This window comes from Oncorhynchus gorbuscha, linkage group LG12, assembly GCF_021184085.1.
Source record: "Oncorhynchus gorbuscha isolate QuinsamMale2020 ecotype Even-year linkage group LG12, OgorEven_v1.0, whole genome shotgun sequence".
NCBI lineage: Eukaryota > Metazoa > Chordata > Actinopteri > Salmoniformes > Salmonidae > Oncorhynchus > Oncorhynchus gorbuscha.
In genome coordinates, this window is record NC_060184.1 from 48,901,007 (window position 1) to 48,920,689 (window position 19,683).

Here is a 19,683-nt window from a genome sequence, read left to right on the forward strand (position 1 = left end):
CTGAAATGTGTCTTCCGCATTTCACCCAACCCCTCTGAATCAGAGAGGTGGATCGCTGGATCAAATTCCCGAACTGACAAGGTAAAAAACAAAAACGGCCGTTCTGCCCATGAACAGCCGCAGTTAACCCACGGTTCCCTGGTAGGCTGTCATTTTAAATAAGAATTTGTTCTTAACTGACTTGCCTAGTTAAATAAAGGTAAAATAAAACATTTAAATAAATAAAGGTGTGGGGGTCGGCTTTAATCAACATCCACGTCTTCGGCGCCAGGGGAACAGTGGGTTAACCGCCTTGCTCAGGGGCAGAACGACAGATGTTTTACCTTGTCAGATGGACGGCCAGACAAGAAGATAAGTGCACCACAGAAAGAGCAACCCTACCGGCACATCAGAGACTCTCTTTACATTGAAGATGGACTACTCATGGTAAACAAACGTATTATCATTCATCAAAGACTTCCCGAGCCGAGGTACTTAAGAGGCTCCACATTGCACATCAGGGCATTCAATGCTCCTTAGCGCATGCCAGAGCTCTCATGTATTGGCCAGGCCTCACTAACGATGCACAAATGATGGTTGAATCGTGCACTTCCTGTCAAGAAAAACTGCCCAGCAACCAAAAGGAACCACACCTACCACACACACTCCATGGCAACAAAAAAAACGGAGCTGATATCTATGAGTTCCAAGGACGCTCATTATTTCTGATAGTGGACCACTACTCCAAATATCCAGAGGTGCTGAGGCTGTCGGACAGGACATCAGGAACCGTCAGAGCAAAGTTTAGAGCTGTGTTTGCTAGACGTGGTATTGCAGCTGAACTGATGGCAGATCATTTACCCTTGGCAAGTGCTGAGACGGCTCAGTTTGCAAAAGAGTGGGGCTTCTAAATCATTCATTCCAGTCCAGGGTTTCCTCAGTCAAACGGAATGGCTGAGAGGACCATTCCGTCAGCGATGAACATACTCCAAGTCGACAGAACAGACAGGTGTTGACCCTCGCGCCGCTCCCCTGAACCCGAGAAGCACACCTGTCACAGGACGTGTCCTACACTCCAACCTACCTACAAGTAAAGCAGGTGACTCCCAAAAAAATGTCCAGCATGGCTTGAAACGCAGACAGCTGCAGCGGAAGACAAGCAATGACAAAGAGTTGTCACCTTTTCTTTCATTTCGGGAGGGAAAGAGAAATGGAGAGGATGGCAGCCAGCAACAGTGGTGAGAATTGGAGATGAACCAAGATCGTACGATATCATCACGCCCTCAGGAGCTCGCTACCGCAGAAACAGAAAGCATCTCAGACCTGACAGAACTGCCAGGTACAGGGACAATGAAGAGGTCACAATCACCGACTCTGATTCAGACCAGGAGGTCGACGAGGCGACACAAAGAGACACAAATGAACACAGACAGAACATGACAAATGACAGAGGACTAAAACCCTCTGTCATAGAGACTCACACCAGTCAGTGCACCAGAGTAGGTAGGTGTACTGAACTACCAGCGAGGCTACAGGACTATGTGCTAGAGTGAGTCAGAGGTGAAGCCTGGTATTGTAAGTGAAACTAGAGCACCAGCAGCTACCTTTGACTCTACAGCAGTATTAAAAATACTATGTTCTTGTTAAAAAAAAATACATGTATTGTTAAAAAGTTATGTCTACTTGTAAGCTCTAGCTAAGAGGGGGTATGTAATATATGGAATTAATGATGCTCCATAACTCCCCTGTGTTTAACAGCCAATCACTATCACTCTTGGGCTCTTGAGGGCACAGCAGTCTAAGGCACTGCAGCTTATTGCTAAAGGCTTCACTACAGACCCTGGTTCGATTCCAGGCTGTATCACAACTGGCTGTGATTGGGAGTCCAATAGGGCGGTGCCCAATTGGCCCAGCGTTGACCGGTTTGGCCGGAGTAGGCTGCTACTGTAAATAAGAATTCCCCTTGAAGTTCAAGGGGATATGTAAATGAGCGGCCTTGCAGTTTGAAGTGTGCCTGCATGCACAGTGTTAATTCTTACCATGCTTCAGATATAAAGCTCAAAGTAATAGTGCTTCCGTCTCCATTGTCAAGTTAATTCTACCGTGCCATCTAGAGCACGACAGTTCTATCAATCCAAACAAACAGAAGACAGAATGTCCCCAGCAACATGACCACATTGGCCCAATGTGGGGCTAGCCTGCAGCAGCCCAACTCAGGCTAGCCCGCAGCAGCCCAACAGCAGCCCAACATGGGCTAGCCCGCAGCAGCCCAACATGGGCTAGCCCACACCAATCCCACATCAGCTTAACATGGGCTAGCCTACACCAGACCAACACAGCCTGGCCCACACCAGACCAACACGGGACAGCCCACACCAGCCCAACATGGACCAGCCCACACCTAGCCCACGCCAGCCCAACACAGGCCAGCCCACACCAAACCCAACATGGCTAGCCCACACCAAGCCCAACATGGCTAGCCCACACCAAGCCCAACATGGCTAGCCCACACCAAGCCCAACATGAGCTAGCCCACACCAAGCCCAACATGGCTAGCCCACACCAAGCCCAACATGAGCTAGCCCACACCAAGCCCAACATGAGCTAGCCCACACCAAGCCCAACATGGCTAGCCTACACCAGGCCCAACATGGCTAGCCCACACCAAGCCCAACATGAGCTAGCCCACACCAAGCCCAACATGGCTAGCCCACACCAAGCCCAACATGAGCTAGCCCATACCAAGCCCTGCACGGGCTAGCCCACACCAAGCCCAGAATGGGCTAGCCCACACCAATCACAGCTACATCACAATGTAGAAGCAAGGGCTTATTCAACATTTTGGGGACGTGGTTTGAAATTTTGCAGTTAATGTTGTTAAGTTAAAAAATAATACAAGACAGCAATTGCTGAAACGATTCAGACCAATGAAGGTTCAGAACTATTAAGCCAATTATTTCGGAAGAATATTCTTTCAGACAGAACATGCACTCTAAAAGGATATTTTGAAGCTTTAAATGCCTAGCTCCATGTTCATACAGCATATCAGATTAAAAGCGTTTTTTTTCTCAACTCTATTGGCAAAAAAGTCTCATAGTTATATCAACTGATCTTACACATGACTCATCATAATGTTCACTCTAAATGGATATTACAGTTTTTCTCAATTGCTAAAACACCATTTCTGAAACCTTGCTCCATTTCCTGAAAACATTAAACACAAAACCTCATCTTCAAGCACTATTTACATAACCTCTGACTCCTCTTGCAAAATGAAACATTCGCCTCAAAACAGTTTTACCTGTGTTCAAAATCAAACTCTGCTCTCAAATCATAAACAAAGTGATGAAAATGATATACACTCTCAAACAGTCAGTAAACAATACACCGAAAAATAGAAAACACATTGTTCAAAACATTCAATTCCGTCATTGTCTTTTGATTAACGAAAACATGTTCTGTCATAGTAGCTCAAAATTGATCAGAAATGACTACTCTGCTTTGCTCTTTGTGATTTTGTTTTCTGTTCTCCTTCCTCCGTGTGACCCTATTTTTACAGTACTGTAACCTGCATCTCACAAATGTGTCCTTTGTCTCTGTGATACTGTAATTCTTGTTCTTTGTTGATATGAACCTGCAACCAGTCAAAATCTATTGAGCACTCAGTACTGTTACAGTTTTTCTCAATTGCTAAAACACTAAAACCCATTGGCTGAAAAAGTTATCAGTTGCCTGGACTCATTTAGATAATTATGCAGTCTGTTGTCAATACCTTAAACCATTTCACATGATAAAACACCACTTGCAGATCTCACTTCGATTTTTCAGCAAAACTCTAAACACATTCTCATTCTCAAAACACATTCTGCACTCTAATGCACATGTCATCCATACTGGTAAACACAAGTGGCAACAATCAAATACAAATGGAGAACATATGCCATTGATTGAACACTGATTGAACACAACCACTCAAAATTGATTTAACCTGTTTCAAATGATGTGACACAACCAATATAAGCCAGTTCAGAGAGCAAACAGGTTGTTGAAGGTGGAAAGGAGAAAGTCTGAGAATGGATACTGTAGTGCAGTGCATTGTAGACTGTATACTGAACAATGGATGAATTGTATGGCCCTGAACATTTAGCTTAAAAATAGTAAATATATGTCCAAAAAAGTATTTAGTCAGCCACCAATTGTGCAAGTTCTCCCACTTAAAAAGATGAGAGAGGCCTGTAATTTTCATCATAGGTACACTTCAACTATGACAGACAATTTTTTTTTCTCTCATTTTGTCTGTCATAGTTAAAGTATACCTATGATATATAAAATATATATACACTGCTCAAAAAATAAAGGGAAAACTTAAACAACACAATGTAACTCCAAGTCAATCACACTACTGGGAAATCAAACTGTCCACTTAGGAAGCAACACTGATTGACAATAAATGTCACATGCTGTTGTGCAAATGGAATAGACAACAGGTGGAAATTATAGGCAATTAACAAGACACCCCCCGATAAAGGAGTGGTTCTGCAGGTGGTGACCACAGACCACTTCTCAGTTCCTATGCTTCCTGGCTGTTTTGGTCACTTTTGAATGCTGGCAGTGCTTTCACTCTAGTGGTAGCATGAGACGGAGTCTACAACCCACACAAGTGGCTCAGGTAGTGCAGCTCAGCCAGGATGGCACATCAATGCGAGCTGTGGCAAGAAGGTTTGCTGTGTCTGTCTGCGTAGTGTCCAGAGCATGGAGGCGCTACCAGGAGACAGGCCACGTGGAGGAGGCCGTAGGAGGGCAACAACCCAGCAGCAGGACCGCTACCTCCACCTTTGTGCAAGGAGGAGCAGGAGAAGCACTGCCAGAGCCCTGCAAAATGACCTCCAGCAGGCCACAAATATGCATGTGTCTGCTCAAACGGTCAGAAACAGACTCCATGAGGGTGGTATGAGGGCCCGACGTCCACAGGTGGGGGTTGTGCTTACAGCCCAACACCGTGCAGGACGTTTGGCATTTGCCAGAGAACACCAAGATCGGCAAATTCGCCACTGGCGCCCTGTGTTCTTCACAGATGAAAGCCAGAGGTAGCCTGACTGCCATTAGGTACCGAGATGAGATCCTCAGACCCCTTGTGAGACCATATGCTGGTGCGGTTGGCCCTGGGTTCCTCCTAATGCAAGACAATACTAGACCTCATGTGGCTGGAGTGTGTCAGCAGTTCCTGCAAGAGGAAGGCATTGATGCTATGGACTGACCCGCCTGCTCCCCTGACCTGAATCCAATTGAGCACATCTGGGACATCATGTCTCGCTCCATCCACCAACGCCACGTTGCACCACAGACTGTCCAGGAGTTGGTGGATGCTTTAGTCCAGGTCTGGGAGGAGATCCCTCAGGAGACCATCCGTCACCTCATCAGGAGCATGCCCAGGCATTGTAGGGAGGTCATACAGGCATGTGGAGGCCACACACACTACTGAGCCTCATTTTGACTTATTTTAAGGACATTACATCAAAGTTGGATCAGCCTGTAGTGTGGTTTTCCACTTTAATTTTGAGTGTGACTCCAAATCCAGACCTCCATGGGTTGATAAATTTGATTTCCATTGATAATTTGTGTGATTTTGTTGTCAGCATATTCAACTATGTAAAGAAAATAGTATTTAATAAGAATATTTTATTCATTCAGATCTAGGATGTGTTATTTTAGTGCTCCCTTTATTTTTTTGAGCAGTGTATATATATTTATCAGCTGATCCAGAATGGTGGGCTTATTTCAGTTGATGTGAGGCATGCATTGGGGCCAATGTGGGCAGCCTACATGTCTTCACCTGCATTGGGCCCACATCGTGCCAATGTGGACATGTTAGAACATAAGCAGTGCCCACATGCACGGCACACACGGGACACATGCACACTGGTACATGCACACCGGTACATGCACCGCCTGCTCGCTTTTAGACCTACTGGCTGAAATTATACAAAATCTACCTACCATTTATTTAAAAGTTCTGAACATTGTCCGGCTATGAAATGTCACAAACTAGCTGTCTTTCAGTTGTTCACCATTTTCTACAGCATAGAGCCCCTGACTAATTCAAGGCCACAGGAATCCCATGGTAGTTCAATAAAAAAAAAATCAGCAAGACGTTTCTCTTATTGAACCAGTGGAGGAAAACAGTGTGAATGAGTCACAGGCTGTATGTCCCAAATAGCACCCTATTTCACATATAGTGCAATGCTTTTGAGCAGGGCCCTGTTGAAAAATAGTGCACTTAACAGGGAATAGGGTGCCATTTGAGATGAAACCGAGGCCTACAGCTCGTTCCACACAATCTCACAGTATCAGCCTGGAAAACAGAGGTTGCTGAGAAAACGGGAGGTGATAATTAACGGTGGAAAGCAGAAGATTAGAGGAGAGGATTAAACAGCAGTGAGAGAGAGAGAGAGAGAGAGAGAGAGAGAGAGAGAGGGGGGGGGTAGAGGTAAACAGTAGATAGAGTAAGGAGGGGGACAGTGAGATACAGAAAGAGATACAGACGGATGGATACACCGTGGCACATTTCCTTAACTTTAGACCTGTATGCAGAAGAAGCTTTGATTACCTCTCAGTAAAAGAATGGGCAATTTTACGCTTCAAATTACTGTTGTGGCTCCGTAGCAAAGTAGAAAAACAAAGTAGGAAAATCACCAGATTACACAGAAGAACAGGACTATGTCCCAAACGACACCCAATACCTTATACAGTGCCCTACTTTTGAAGAAGGTTAATAGGGCTCTGGTCAAAAGTAGTGCACTATGTAGGATATAGGGTGCCATTTGGGACTCAGGGGATCAGTGAAGATGGATGTAGGATGTACATGGTGTAAGATTTGACTGGAGGCAACCCAGTGTAGAAGGAGACGGGGGTTTAACGCGGTTTAGATCATCCTCACATTACCCGATTGGTATGGATTTTCCGCAGCTTAAGGAGAAGATTCGCCACAGCTTTATTAAGGAGCTGATGTCAGGACCAACATTCTTATCCCAGGTTTGCATCCCAAATGGCACCCTATTCACATTTTTGACCAGAGCTCTATGGGCCCTGGTCAAAAGCAGTGCACGACATAGGAAATATGCTGGTATTTGTGAGGCAGGAAACTATACCTGCTATTACTGACCGGCCCTGGTCAAAAGTAGTGCACTATAAAAGGAATAGGACGCAATTTGGTATGCATCCTCGGTATGCCTCCCGGCAGCTTATGAAATGTCAAAGCTTTGTGTTCCATATTTCTGTGAGTCTGTGTGTTTCGTGTATGTCATTGTGTCTGTGTGTGTGAGAGGTTTCCATTACGTCTGCTTCTCTTCCTTCTCCTGGATGGTTTTCCTCTGGAATCATTCTCAGAGGAGGAAGACGGTATTAAAAAGAGTGAATGGTCCATAACCTCTGTTTTGATGACAGAGATTTTGTGCAAGCCACCGGTTTTTCAAATGGGGGTCATCCATTGACAGGCGCATGGATTTTCCGTGTATGAATTGTCCGTCTTTGTACGCCGTTAGTTCGAAAATAGCTGACTTGAGTTTAGTCGACTTGACTATCGACGGACAAACAGCAAAAATGTTTGACTGCATATACAATTTGAGTCTCTGTGTGGCTGAGCCTTAGTGTGTGCAAACTGTATGTGCATGTGTGTTATGGTCATCATGGTCATCATCATGGTCATCATCATGTCACGGTCAAAACTTAACTGACTGCTCAGGGATGTTGTATTAACTGATATTTACTGCAAATAAAATGTGTGGGTGCTCTTTTCCTTCTATAACCTTCCAAAAATAACATTATTCCCACATAAGCATTGGACATGTTTTTTTCTGGTGTGGTCCAGACCCGTCTAGATTTCTACGTCCACAGACGTTGGTTTTTGGTCCAATCCAAGTCTGAGCCAATCATATGCATTTATGTTAACAGCACAGTACAGTACACTGGATCACAGCAGAGTGCAGTACATTACAGTACACAGTACAGTAAAGAAAAGTAAAGTAAAGTATAGTGTACTGTATTGTACCTAACTTTCATGTAATGTTCTGTACTCTACTGAACAGTACTGTACTTTATTTTACTGAATTAAACTCTACTGTACTCTACTGAAGTGGTTCTCAACTAGTTTTGAACCAAATTGAACCAGGTTGTCTCTGCATCATGAAAAATAGTGGGCAAAATAAAATCTGGAAAACAATTTTTAATGCTATACTGATAGTAAATGTAGCAATTATATGACAAGGGAACAACATTCCCACCTCTTTCATTGTCAATACTAAAAAAAATACCCTATTATTTATAAATGTAAGTTCATTATAGTTTCTACACACTTTCAACCTGGTTTAAATTGTTTAAGTTCAGACTGGAGTACTTCTTCATAATTATATATATTTTTTATTCAGACACCCGAGACACATTCAAAACCTCCCGCTACCCAAATTTGGGTAGCAACCCACCAGTTGAGAATCGCTGCTCTACTGTACTCTCCTCTACTGAAAGATACTCTACTTCCTTGTGGTCTGCTGAATTAAACTATACTGTATTGTACACTACTGAATAAAACTATGTCCCATACCACACTGTATTGTACTGTAGTCTTCTGTGTTCCACAGTACTAAACTGTGCCATAATGCACTGTGATGTTCAAACTTGTGAAACATAGCCTGGATGTCTATGATTCGTTCAGATGTCGGTCTGAACCTTTCGCCGGATACATTTGTACTTGTTTGGGGGCGGAGCTCATTAGAATAATACCCAAATGTTTGTTTTTAACATTTACATTTTGGTCATTCAGCAGACACTCTTATCCACAGTGACTTACAGTCAATTAATTCAACTAAGGTAGATAAACAACAACATATCACAGTCATAGCAAGAAAACAAAAAAAATGTAACTGTTACTCGGAATGTTACTGTAGTTGAAGTGGTTTGCTGGTTTATTCAGCATGTTAGGCAAGTTTGTACATAATTGCTGCCAGTTTGAAAGGTTCTGACGTTGTTAAATAAAGTGCATGTGATAGATAGGAGAATGTATACATATTTTGTTGGCCCCTCTTTCATATTAAGAGGTGTCAAAAACGACTTAATTGAACATGTATAGCAGTTGAAATTGGGCCATAAAATCAATGACCAAAAAATGTGTATTTTCAATGTCTGTAAATTACATTTTCAACATCTGGAAAATACGTATTTTTACCTTTCGTTCAGCACCTAAAATGCATCTGATTTCAAATTCCAGAAGAAACATTTGACAATAATCCAACAAATATGTATTTTCAACGTCCGTATAAAATGGATTTTCGACGTCCGGAAAATAATTCTTCCAACCTGTCATTCAGCAGCTGAAAGGCACGTGATGTCAACGTGATGTTTGCTTACTGTCTGCTCACAGCACTCAGGATGAGAGGAAGAGAGCGAGAGAGTGTGAGAGAGAGAGGGAGCATGAGATAAATAAATTGTATTTTGCCTCTATGTGAGTGTCTGTTTGCTTCTGTCTAAAAGACTGATTGAGGGAGAAAGACTGTCCTGCTACCTAATCCTGTAATTCAACAGAATGACATTGAGAGACACCTCTGCATCCCAAATGGCACCCATAGGGCTCTGAAACAGTGCACTCTATATAGGGAATAGGGTGCCATTTGCGACACCACAAGTGATATAACCTAGGCTGCTGCCCTTCTAACTGACATATTTTGGTGGAAACAGAACAGACTCCTTGTGTTAGAATACAGTTTTCATTTTATGGTAAATTTGGTAGGGACTTATTCTAAAATGGAGTACATTTAAAAAAAATCCTCATCAATCTTGACACAATACCCAATGATGACAAAGCGAAAACAGTTTATTTTATTTTATTTTGGCCAATGTATTAAAAATGAAAAATAGAAATACATTGAGGTGCATCCTGTTTCCATTGACCATCCTTAAGATGTTTATACAACTTGATTGGAGTCCACCTGCGATAAATTCAGTTGATTGGACATGATTTGGAAAGGCACACATCTGTCTATATAAGGTGCCACAGTTGACTGTGCATGTCAGAGAAAAAACCAAGCAACGAGGTCGAAGGCACAGATCAAGGCACAGATCTGGGGAAGGGTACAAAAAATGTCTGCAGCATTGATGGTCCCCAAGAACACAGTGGCCTCCATCATTCTTAAATGGAAGAAATTTAGAACCACCAAGACTCTTCCTAGAGCTGGCCGCCCAGCTAAACTGAGCAATCAGGAGAGAATTGCCTTGGTCAGGGAGGTGACCAAGAGCCCGATGGTCACTCTGACAGAGCTCCAGAGTTTCTCTGTGGAGATGGGAGAACCTTCCAGGACAAATATCTCTGCAGCACTCAGAAGCCACAGGAGGAAACCTGGCACTGTCCCTACGGTGAAGCATGGTGGTGGCAGCACCATGCTGTGGGGATGTTTTTCAGCGTCGGGGACAGGGAGACTAGTCAGGATCGAGGGAAAGATGAACAGAGCAAAGTACAGAGAGATCCTTGATGAAAACTCGCTAAAGACTGCTCAGGACCTCAGATTGGTGCGAAGGTTCACCGTCCAACAGGACAACAACCCTAAGCACACAGCCAAAATAACACAGGAGAGGTTTCGGGACAAGTCTCTGAATGTACTTGAGTGGCCCAGTCAGAGCCCGGACTTGACATCTCTGGAAAGACGTGAAAAAATCTGTCCAGCAACTCTCCCCTTCCAACCTGACAGAGCTTGAGAGGATCTGCAGAGAACAATGGGAGAATCTCCCCAAATACAGGTGTGCCAAGCTTGTAGTGTCATACCCAAAAAGACTTGAGGCTGTAATCTCTGCCAAAGGTGCTTCAACAAAGTACTGAGTAAAGGGTATGAATACTTATGTAAATGTGATATTTCCGATATTTGCTAAAATAAAATAAAAACTGTATTTGCTTTGCCATTATGTGGCATTGTGTGTTTATTGATGAAAAGCAACAGCATTGTAATCCATTTTAGACTAAAGCTGGAATGTGGAAAAAGTCAAGGGGTCTGAAAACGTTCACGAATGCACTATAATTGGTGACCTGTATGTTATACTCTACGGCCTGAAGGAGTTCTGACAACAGCACGATGTGAACATGGGTCAGCTTCTTTTTGAACACCTTTTACCATTCTTCTAATTCAGTAGGGAGTGAAGTCTACACATACAGTACCGGTGAAAAGTTTGGACACACCTACTCATTCAAGGGTTTTTCTTTATTTTCACTATTTTCTACATCGTAGAATGATAGTGAAGACATCAAAACTATGAAATAACACATATGGAATCATGTAGTAACCAAAAAAGTGTTAAACAAGTCTAAATATACGTTATATTTGAGATTATTCAAAGTAGCCACCCTTTGCCTTGATGATGACAGCTTTGTACACTCTTGGCAATCTCTCAACCAGCTTCATGAGGTAGTCACCTGGAATGCACTTCAATTAACAGGTGTGCCTTGTTTAAAGTTAATTTGTGGAATTTATTTCCTCCTAAATGCGTTTGAGCAAATCAGTTGTGTTGTGACAAGGTAGGGTTGGTATACAGAAGATAGTCCTATTTGGTAAAATACCAAGTCCATGATATGGCAAGAGCAGCTCAAATAAGCAAAGAGAAACGACAGTCCATCATTACTTTAAGGCATGAAGGTCAGTCAATGAGGAACATTTCAAGAACTTTGAAAGTTTCTTCAAGTGCAGTCGCAAAAACCATCAAGCATTATGATGAAACTGGCTCGCACGAGGACTGTCACAGGAAAGGAAGACCCAGAGTTACTTCTGCTGCAGAGGATAAGTTCATTAGAGTTACCAGCCTCAGAAATTGCAGCCCAAATAAATGCTTCACGAGTTCAAGTAACAGACACATCTCAACATCAACTGTTCAGAGACTGCGTGAACCAGGCCTTTGTGGTTGAATTGCTGAAAAGAAAAACCACTACTAAAGGACATCAATAATAAGAAGAGACTTGCTTGGGCCAAGAAACACGAGCAATGGACATCAGACCGGTGGAAAGATTTGTGGTTCCAACAGCAGTGTCTTTGTGACACAGTGTAGGTGAGCAGATGATCTCTGCATGTGTGGTTCCCACGTGCAGCATAGAGGAGGAGGTGATTTAGTTTGAATTCACGACATACTTAACCAGCATGGCTACCACAGCACTCTTCAGCGATACGCCATCCCATCTGGTTTGCGCTTAGTGGGACTATCATTTCTTTTTCATTAGGACAATGACCCAACACACCTCCAGACTGTGTGAGGGCTATTTGACCAAGGAGAGTGATGGGGTGCTACATCAGATGACCTTGGTTTGGGATGAGTTGGACCACAGAGTGAAGGAAAAGCAGCCAACAAGTGCTCAGCATATGTGGGAACTCTTTCAAGACTGTTGGAGAAGCATTCCAGGTGAAGCTGGTTGAGAGAATGCCAAGAGTATGCAAAGCTGTCATCAAGACAAAGGGTGGCTTCTTTGAAGAATCTAAAATATTAAATATATTTTGATTTGTTTAACACTTTTTTGGTTACTACATCCCTATATGTTATTTCATAGTTTTGATGTCTTCACTATTATTCTACAATGTAGAAAATAGTCTAAATAAATCTGTCCAAACTTTTGACTGGTACTATATGTATCATATCTGAACGTGCAAGGGGCTGCCTCACACCATGGCACCCTCTGCAACCTGTGCGTGTATGTGCACGTGTGTGTGCGTGCGTGCCATCGAATTCATTAGCGTTAGCGAGGACTCAGGAGGAGAGATGTGAGGATGTGATGAATTACAAAATGCCAGCATCATGACAGTAATCTCGGCCAATCCCGTACTCTGCCTGGCTATTTAATGCTTAATAATGTTATGACTGACACCTCTCTCTCTCTCTCTCTCTCTCTCTCTCTCTCTCTCTCTCTCTCTCTCTCTCTCTCTCTCTCTCTCTCTCTCTCTCTCAATGTAATCATCACCTGAGATCGACCTAGTATTCCCTGCAGTGAATTAAGGTCAGGGGTCACCCAGACTGAGATACGCAGCCAATCAAAGTTGACGATCACAGAACCAATCAAACACACTTCAAAGCACCGAGCACAGCTAAAACCAATGGCTCTTGTCGATAACAAACTACGCCTCTTTTTCATTAAGCTCTACAGACTCACTCTGATTCAGATATCCAGTTATCACATGATCACATGTCTCAATCTGACTCCCCTAAATTAATGTGAATGAAATGGCTAACAGCTGTTGCTGCTGCCAATAGCCATCCCTCCGCCCCCAGCTACCAACTATATGTGGTCCGTCTGTCTAGGGCAGGACCTATTACCTTTAGATCCCCAGCAAATTAATATTGATCGACTCCTAGGCAGCTCCTAAGATATGGGTCAGAGGCGTGTAGGTGTGGGTGCGGTGTGGAGTAGGGTGTATGTGTGTACGCTCACTCTGCTTGTGTGTGCACACACGTGTGTGTGTGTGTGTGTGTGTGTGTGTGTGTGTGTGTGTGTGTGTGTGTGTGTGTGTGTGTGTGTGTGTGTGTGTGTGTGTGTGTGTGTGTGTGTGTGTGTGTGTGTGTGTAAGCGTGCGTCTTAAGAGGACATCTCCACTTGATCATGTTTTATCTTTCTCCTGCTCCCAGACCAGCCCAGACGTCTGGCCCACCAGCAGTAGGGTTCTTGCCAATAGCACTTGATGTGATGAATTCTCTTTCCCCCCTCGCTTCCTCTTCCTCTGTGACTAGAGTTGTATGTCCCAAATGGCACATATAATATATAGTGCACTACTTTTGGCCATGGCCCATAGGGCTCTGGTCAGAGGTAGTGCACTATGTGGGGAATAGGGTACAATTTGGGATATAACCTAGAGGCTAGGGTGTGCCGACAGAGATCAATATTAGCCAAACAAGAAACACACACATGAAATGCCTCCTCCTCCTCGCCGGCTTTATGATTGTCTGTTTGTTTTATACAAACTTGATGGTGGCAAATCTCTGGATCCCCTTTAAATCGTACTCTTCCCACTGGCTTCAATAGAACGGAGGGTCAAATAAATCCTTATCCTCCGCAGCCTTGGTAGGGTAACTCCGGGAATCAACGGAGCAGAATTGTTAATGGCACTAAATGAATGTTTGTTCTGAACCACGAGGAGCACCTTCAACTTGACTGAACACGCTTTGCCGTACAATTTGCACTAAATATTTTAATTAGCTGACTGTAACCTTGTTGGCTGTGTGGAAGAAAGAAAGAACTGCCTTTTAATCGGGATAATTAAACAGGGGGAGAGGGAGTGAGAGGGGGGGAGGGAGAGAGCACTGAGGAACATGAAAAAAGGAATGCCCTCGGGCTCTGACTCACTGCATGGCTACAATGTAAGTCAGAGAAGATGGGGAATTTATAGAGAGGCAAAAATAGAAAGTTAACTCGGAATGCCAACACCACTCAACATCAATACTGCATGCAGTCCATGCACTAATGTTCTAGTTCAATGCTTTACTGGACGAGAGGCAGAGAGCTCAAATAAGGGCCGGCCAGGAGTCCACATACAGACCCTGATCAGCAGGAACGACCTGGATCCAAAAGGGGTTCCTCCTGGAACCAAAAATGGTTCTTCAAAGGGTTCTCCTATGGGGAAATCCAAAGAACCATTTTAGGTTCTGGATAGCACTCTAAAAGTGTGTGGACTAATCTGTCAGTGTATTAACACATGCAATGCTCATCCAATTACTGTCCCTTTACATTAGTAGTCAGTAGCAGTGCATACTGTACATAATGCATTACATACATGTATAATACATTGTAGACATTACATATGCGCATATGGACAATGTAGGTACGGTGGTGTCTAAACCAGGCCCTAAAAAGGAGTGATTGTATTAAATAATTCAATTTGAATGACAACATGCTCACTTAGGAACTCACATGGTGAAGGGCTTTCGGCTGAAAATGAATAAATGCAACAGCCATATCACTGTTGCTGGCAAATACAGTCATGGGTGGAAAGAACCATCCCATTCGTGGTTCTTGAGAGACCCTAAAATGGTTCCCCTATGGCATCGCACTCAAGAACCTTTTTTGGTTCCAACTTGCATCTGTATTTTAAGAGTTTAGAGTCAGGGTAAAGTCAGGGTAAAATCAGGGTAGCTAAAGTTGTAGTTTTATTGCGTGTGTGTGTGTGCGTGTGCTTGTCTGTGACTGACCTGTGCTGCTCTGGATGGTCCTGACGGTGGTGGTGGCCCGGGGGGTTGAGATAGCCCTCATGTTTCCCCCCACCATGGTGACCCTGTCCTCCTCATCTTGGGAGCAGCCCTTCTCGATGGCCCGGACATAGCTGTGACTGCGCATGCGGAAGCAGCCTGACATGGGGAGGTCCAGAGCATCCACCGCTTGAGACTCCATCTCACTGAAAACAGACTCACACACTGCCTCAATCTGTCCGTTCACCTCCACCTCGCTCACCTGCAGGGGGCGACATCGCACGCGGGGGGGGGGGGGGGGGGCAAAGGTCAAACAGGTTAGAAAAACCTAGGTCAACATCACCGGACTGGAGCCATGTACACAAGGGTTTAAAGTATATCCAGTGATTTTGAGGAATCAAAAAGGCACAAGGACACTTGAAATCAATCCAAAAGGAAAGTATGCAGTGCAGAGGGGAGGGAAGTTGTGGGGTAAAAGTTCACGGGCCGTCCGAGTGCAGTGCTACAGGAGTGTGTTGGCAATACACATGTCTACAGGAGGGAAGACTCACGACTAGTTGAAATGAGTACCATAACATTGTAGAACTAACCTAATGGAAAGGGTGTGTAGTGGTTGTATTGGGACCAGGCACGTGTCTTCATAGTCCACAACAGAAACACAAAGTGTCTAAGGTGGACTGCTATTCTAGCCTAATATACTTGCATGGAAAGAGGAGGAAAGAGGAGCAAAGAGGGTTATGTGTCGTCAAGCCAAATCTGTTTTCATGGTTTCTGATATGGGTGGCAGGTAGCCTAGTGGTTAGTGTTGGGCCAGTAACTGAAAGGTTGCTAGATCAAATCCCTGAGCTGACAAGGTAAGAATGCTGTCGTTCTGCCCTTGAACAAGGCAGTTAACCCACTGTTTCTAGGCTGTCATTGTAAATACGAATTTGTTATCAACTGACTTTCCTAGTTAAATGAATAAAAATCATGTTATCAATCACAGCATGTTTTTGGACTGATTCAGCAGTTTTTACCTGATAAAGAAGAATACTATTGGAAATTAATGTTGAAAGTTCCATTTATATTTCTAAAATATAAGTTGAAAATTATGCTGTCCCTGCTTCCTGTTGACAATAACCTTTAGTAGCCCAATGTCAAAATATGGTTTGGAGTGTCCAATTCAATAGTCAATATGTAGAAACAGTTTATGATATACAGTATTAAAAATATAAAATGTGCTACCTACACATACAGTGCCTGCAGAAAGTATTCATACCCCTTGACTGATTCCACATTCTGTTGTTTCACAGCCTAAATTCTAACTTAATTAAATATATATTATTCTCACCAATCTACACACAATATGCCCGTAATGACAAAGTGAAAACATGTTTTTAGATTCTTTGGCAAATGTATTGAAAATGAAACACAGAAATATCTCATTCACTGAAGTATTCACAACGCTTCGTCAATAGTTGGTAGAAGCCCCTTTTGGCAGTGATTACAGCTCTATTCCTGGGGAAGTCTCTAAGAGCTTTCCACACCTGGATTGTGCAACATTTGCCCATTTATTTTAAAAATTATTCAAGCTCTGTCAATATGGTTGATCATTCTTAGACAACCATTTTCAGGTCTTGTAATAGATTTAAGTCAAAGTAGATTTCAGTCAAATCTGTAATTTGACCACTGAGGAACATTCACTGTCGTCTTGGTAAGCAACTCCAGGGTAGATTTGGCCTTGTGTTTTAGGTTATTGTCCTGCTGAAAGGTCATTGTGTCTTCCAGTGTCTGTTGGAAAGCAGACTGAACCAGGTTTTTCTCTAGGACTCTGCCTGTGCTTAGCTATATTTCATTTATTTGTATTTAAAATAACTCCCTAGTCCTTGTCTGCGACAAGCATACCCATAACATGATGCAGCCACCACTATGCTTGAAAATATGGAGAGTGGTACTCAGTAATTTGATCTACTGGATTTGCTCCAAACATTACATGTTTTATTCAGCACAAAAAGTGAATTGCTTTGCCACATTGTTTGCAGTATGAATTTAGTGCTTTGATGCAAACAGGTTGATGTTTTGGAATATTTTTATTCTGTACAATATTCTTTCTTTTCACTCTGCCAATTAAGTTAGTATTGTGCAACAACTACAATGTTGTTGATCCAACCTCAGTTTCTCCTATCATAGTCATTAAAGTCTGTAATTGACAGATCAAAATTCACTTGGGGAAGGGGTGGTCAATCAATCAATCAAATGTATTTATAAAGCCCTTTTTACATCAGCCATTGTCACCAAGTGCTATACAGAAACCAAGACTAAAACCCCAAAATAGGGAGGATTGTGTGCTTTTTTGGTGTGGCACAGCGGAGGGCAGTGTGTTTTTCTCCTGGTTTACATTAGCTCTTCTGCTCATATTTTCCCTATAAACAATGGCTTGACATACTTTTGATATTTCCCTAAAAAAGTTTATAAACGTTTGTGAAGGTTTGGTATGGTGTGGCTATTATTAGTTGTTTGCTACTCCAGGCCTACGATATGAAGGCAGTGTGTCTCGGCCCTCCAACTGACTCCAACCAGAGTTACTCCTATAATCTGACAATATAATGATTATCTTTATACAAAATATTTGGATAAAAGATTAAGATTACCCTCCTTCTGTACATCAAAAGCTATATGGCAGACGCAGTAGCCATGTGACATAAAGAAATGTATTCTTGTTCAATAGCCCTTACACAGCCTGGAGGTGTTTTGGGACATTGTCCTGTTGAAAAACAAATGATAGTCCCACTATGCGCAAATCAGATGGGATATCGCTGCAGAATGCTGTGGATGCCATGCTGGTTAAGTGTGCTTTGAATTCTAAATAAATCACTGACAGTGTAACCGCAGAGCACCCTCACACCATCACACCTCCTCCTCCTCTATGCATCACGGTGGGAACCACACATACGGAGATCCTCCGTTCACCTACTCTACGTTTTACAAAGACACGGCGGTTGGAACCAAAACTCTCAAATTCGAACTCATCAGACCAAAGGACAGATTTCCACCGGTCTAATGTCCATTGCTTGTGTTTCTTGGCCCAAGCAAGTCTCTTCTTCTTATGGTGTTCTTTAGTAGTGGTTTCCTTGCATCAATTCGACCATGAAGGCCCGATTCATGCAGTTTCCTCTGAACAGTTGATGTTGAGATGTGACTGTTACTTGACCTCTGTGAATCATTTATTTGGGCTGTGATTTCTGAGTTTGGTAACTCTAATGAACTTATCCTCTGCAGCAAAGGTAACTCTGAGTCTTCATTTCCCGTGGTGGTCCTCGTGAGAGCCAGTTTCATCATGGTGCTTGATCGTTTTTGTGACAGCACTTGAAGAAACTTGAAAAGTTCTTGACATTTTCCATATTGACTGACGTTCATGTCTTAAAGTAATGCTGGAATGTCATTTGTGTTTTCTTATTTGAGTGGTTCTTGGCATAATATGGACTTGGTATTTTACCAAACAGGTGTAAAGTTCGTCGTTAAGTGTAGACCAAGGCGCCGCTTGATTGAAGTTCATCATATTTCATTGAAATGTGAACCAACAAAAACAACAATAAACATTACAATGAACTAAAAGCTTTGTCGTGCAAAAATACATGCAACAAAACAAAGACAAGATCCCACAACTGAAGGTCGAAAAATGGTCTGCCTAAGTATGATCCCCAATCAGAGTCAACAATAGACAGCTGCCTCGGATTGGGAACCATACTAGGCCAACAAAGAAAAATAAAATATAGATGTACAAAAACTAGGTTACCCACCCTAGTCACACCCTGACCTAACCAAAATATAGAGAATAAACAGGGATCTCTAAGGTCAGGGTGTGATGACAGTACCCCCCCCCCCCCAAAGGTGCAGACTCTGGCCGCAAACCTTGACCTATAGGGGAGGGTCTGGGTGGGCATCTACTCTCTGTGGCGGCTCCAGTTCGGGACGTAGCCCCTGCTCCCTATGCTGATCCCTCTGCATCTGTGGAACCGGACCGTGGATCGTCACCAGAGACTCCGGGCCGTGAATCGTTGCTGGAGGAACCGGACCGTGGATCATCGCCGGAGACTCTGAACTGGGAACCATCGCTGGAGGCTCCGGACTGCAAATCGTCGCAAGAGGCTCTGTACTTGGAACCCCCGCTGGAGGCTCTGGACTGGGGACCATCGCTGGAGGCTCCGGACAGGGGACCGTCACTGGAGTCTCCGGACTGGGGACCGTCGCTGCAGGCTCCTTGCCATGGATCATCACTACAGGCTCCGGGCCATGGATCATCACTGGAAGTTTCGTGCCATGGATCATCACTGGAGGCTCCGGGCCATGGATTATCACTGGAGGCTCCGGGCCATGGATCATCACTGGAGGCTCCGGGCCATGGATCATCACTTGAGGCTTCGTGCCATGGATCATCACTGGAGGCTTCGTGCCATGGATCATCACTGGAGGCTTCGTGCCATGGATCATCACTGGAGGCTCCGGGCCATGGATCATCACTGGAGGCTTCGT

The 19,683-nt window shown here is 43.6% G+C and overlaps 1 protein-coding gene across 1 annotated transcript in view; it reads right to left on the reverse strand.

Moving 5' to 3' along the window:
• Window positions 1-916: 916 nt before the first annotated feature.
• The window catches only part of LOC123990387 (disks large-associated protein 1-like), a 195,581-nt gene continuing 176,814 nt past the window's right edge, over window positions 917-19,683 (reverse strand). Inside the window, exons 6-7 of the mRNA XM_046290947.1 lie at window positions 15,175-15,433; window positions 917-1,011 (exon numbers count right to left, since the gene is read on the reverse strand). Of these exons, the coding sequence (XP_046146903.1) occupies window positions 917-1,011; window positions 15,175-15,433 (354 nt within the window). The remainder of the gene's footprint in view (window positions 1,012-15,174; window positions 15,434-19,683) is intronic.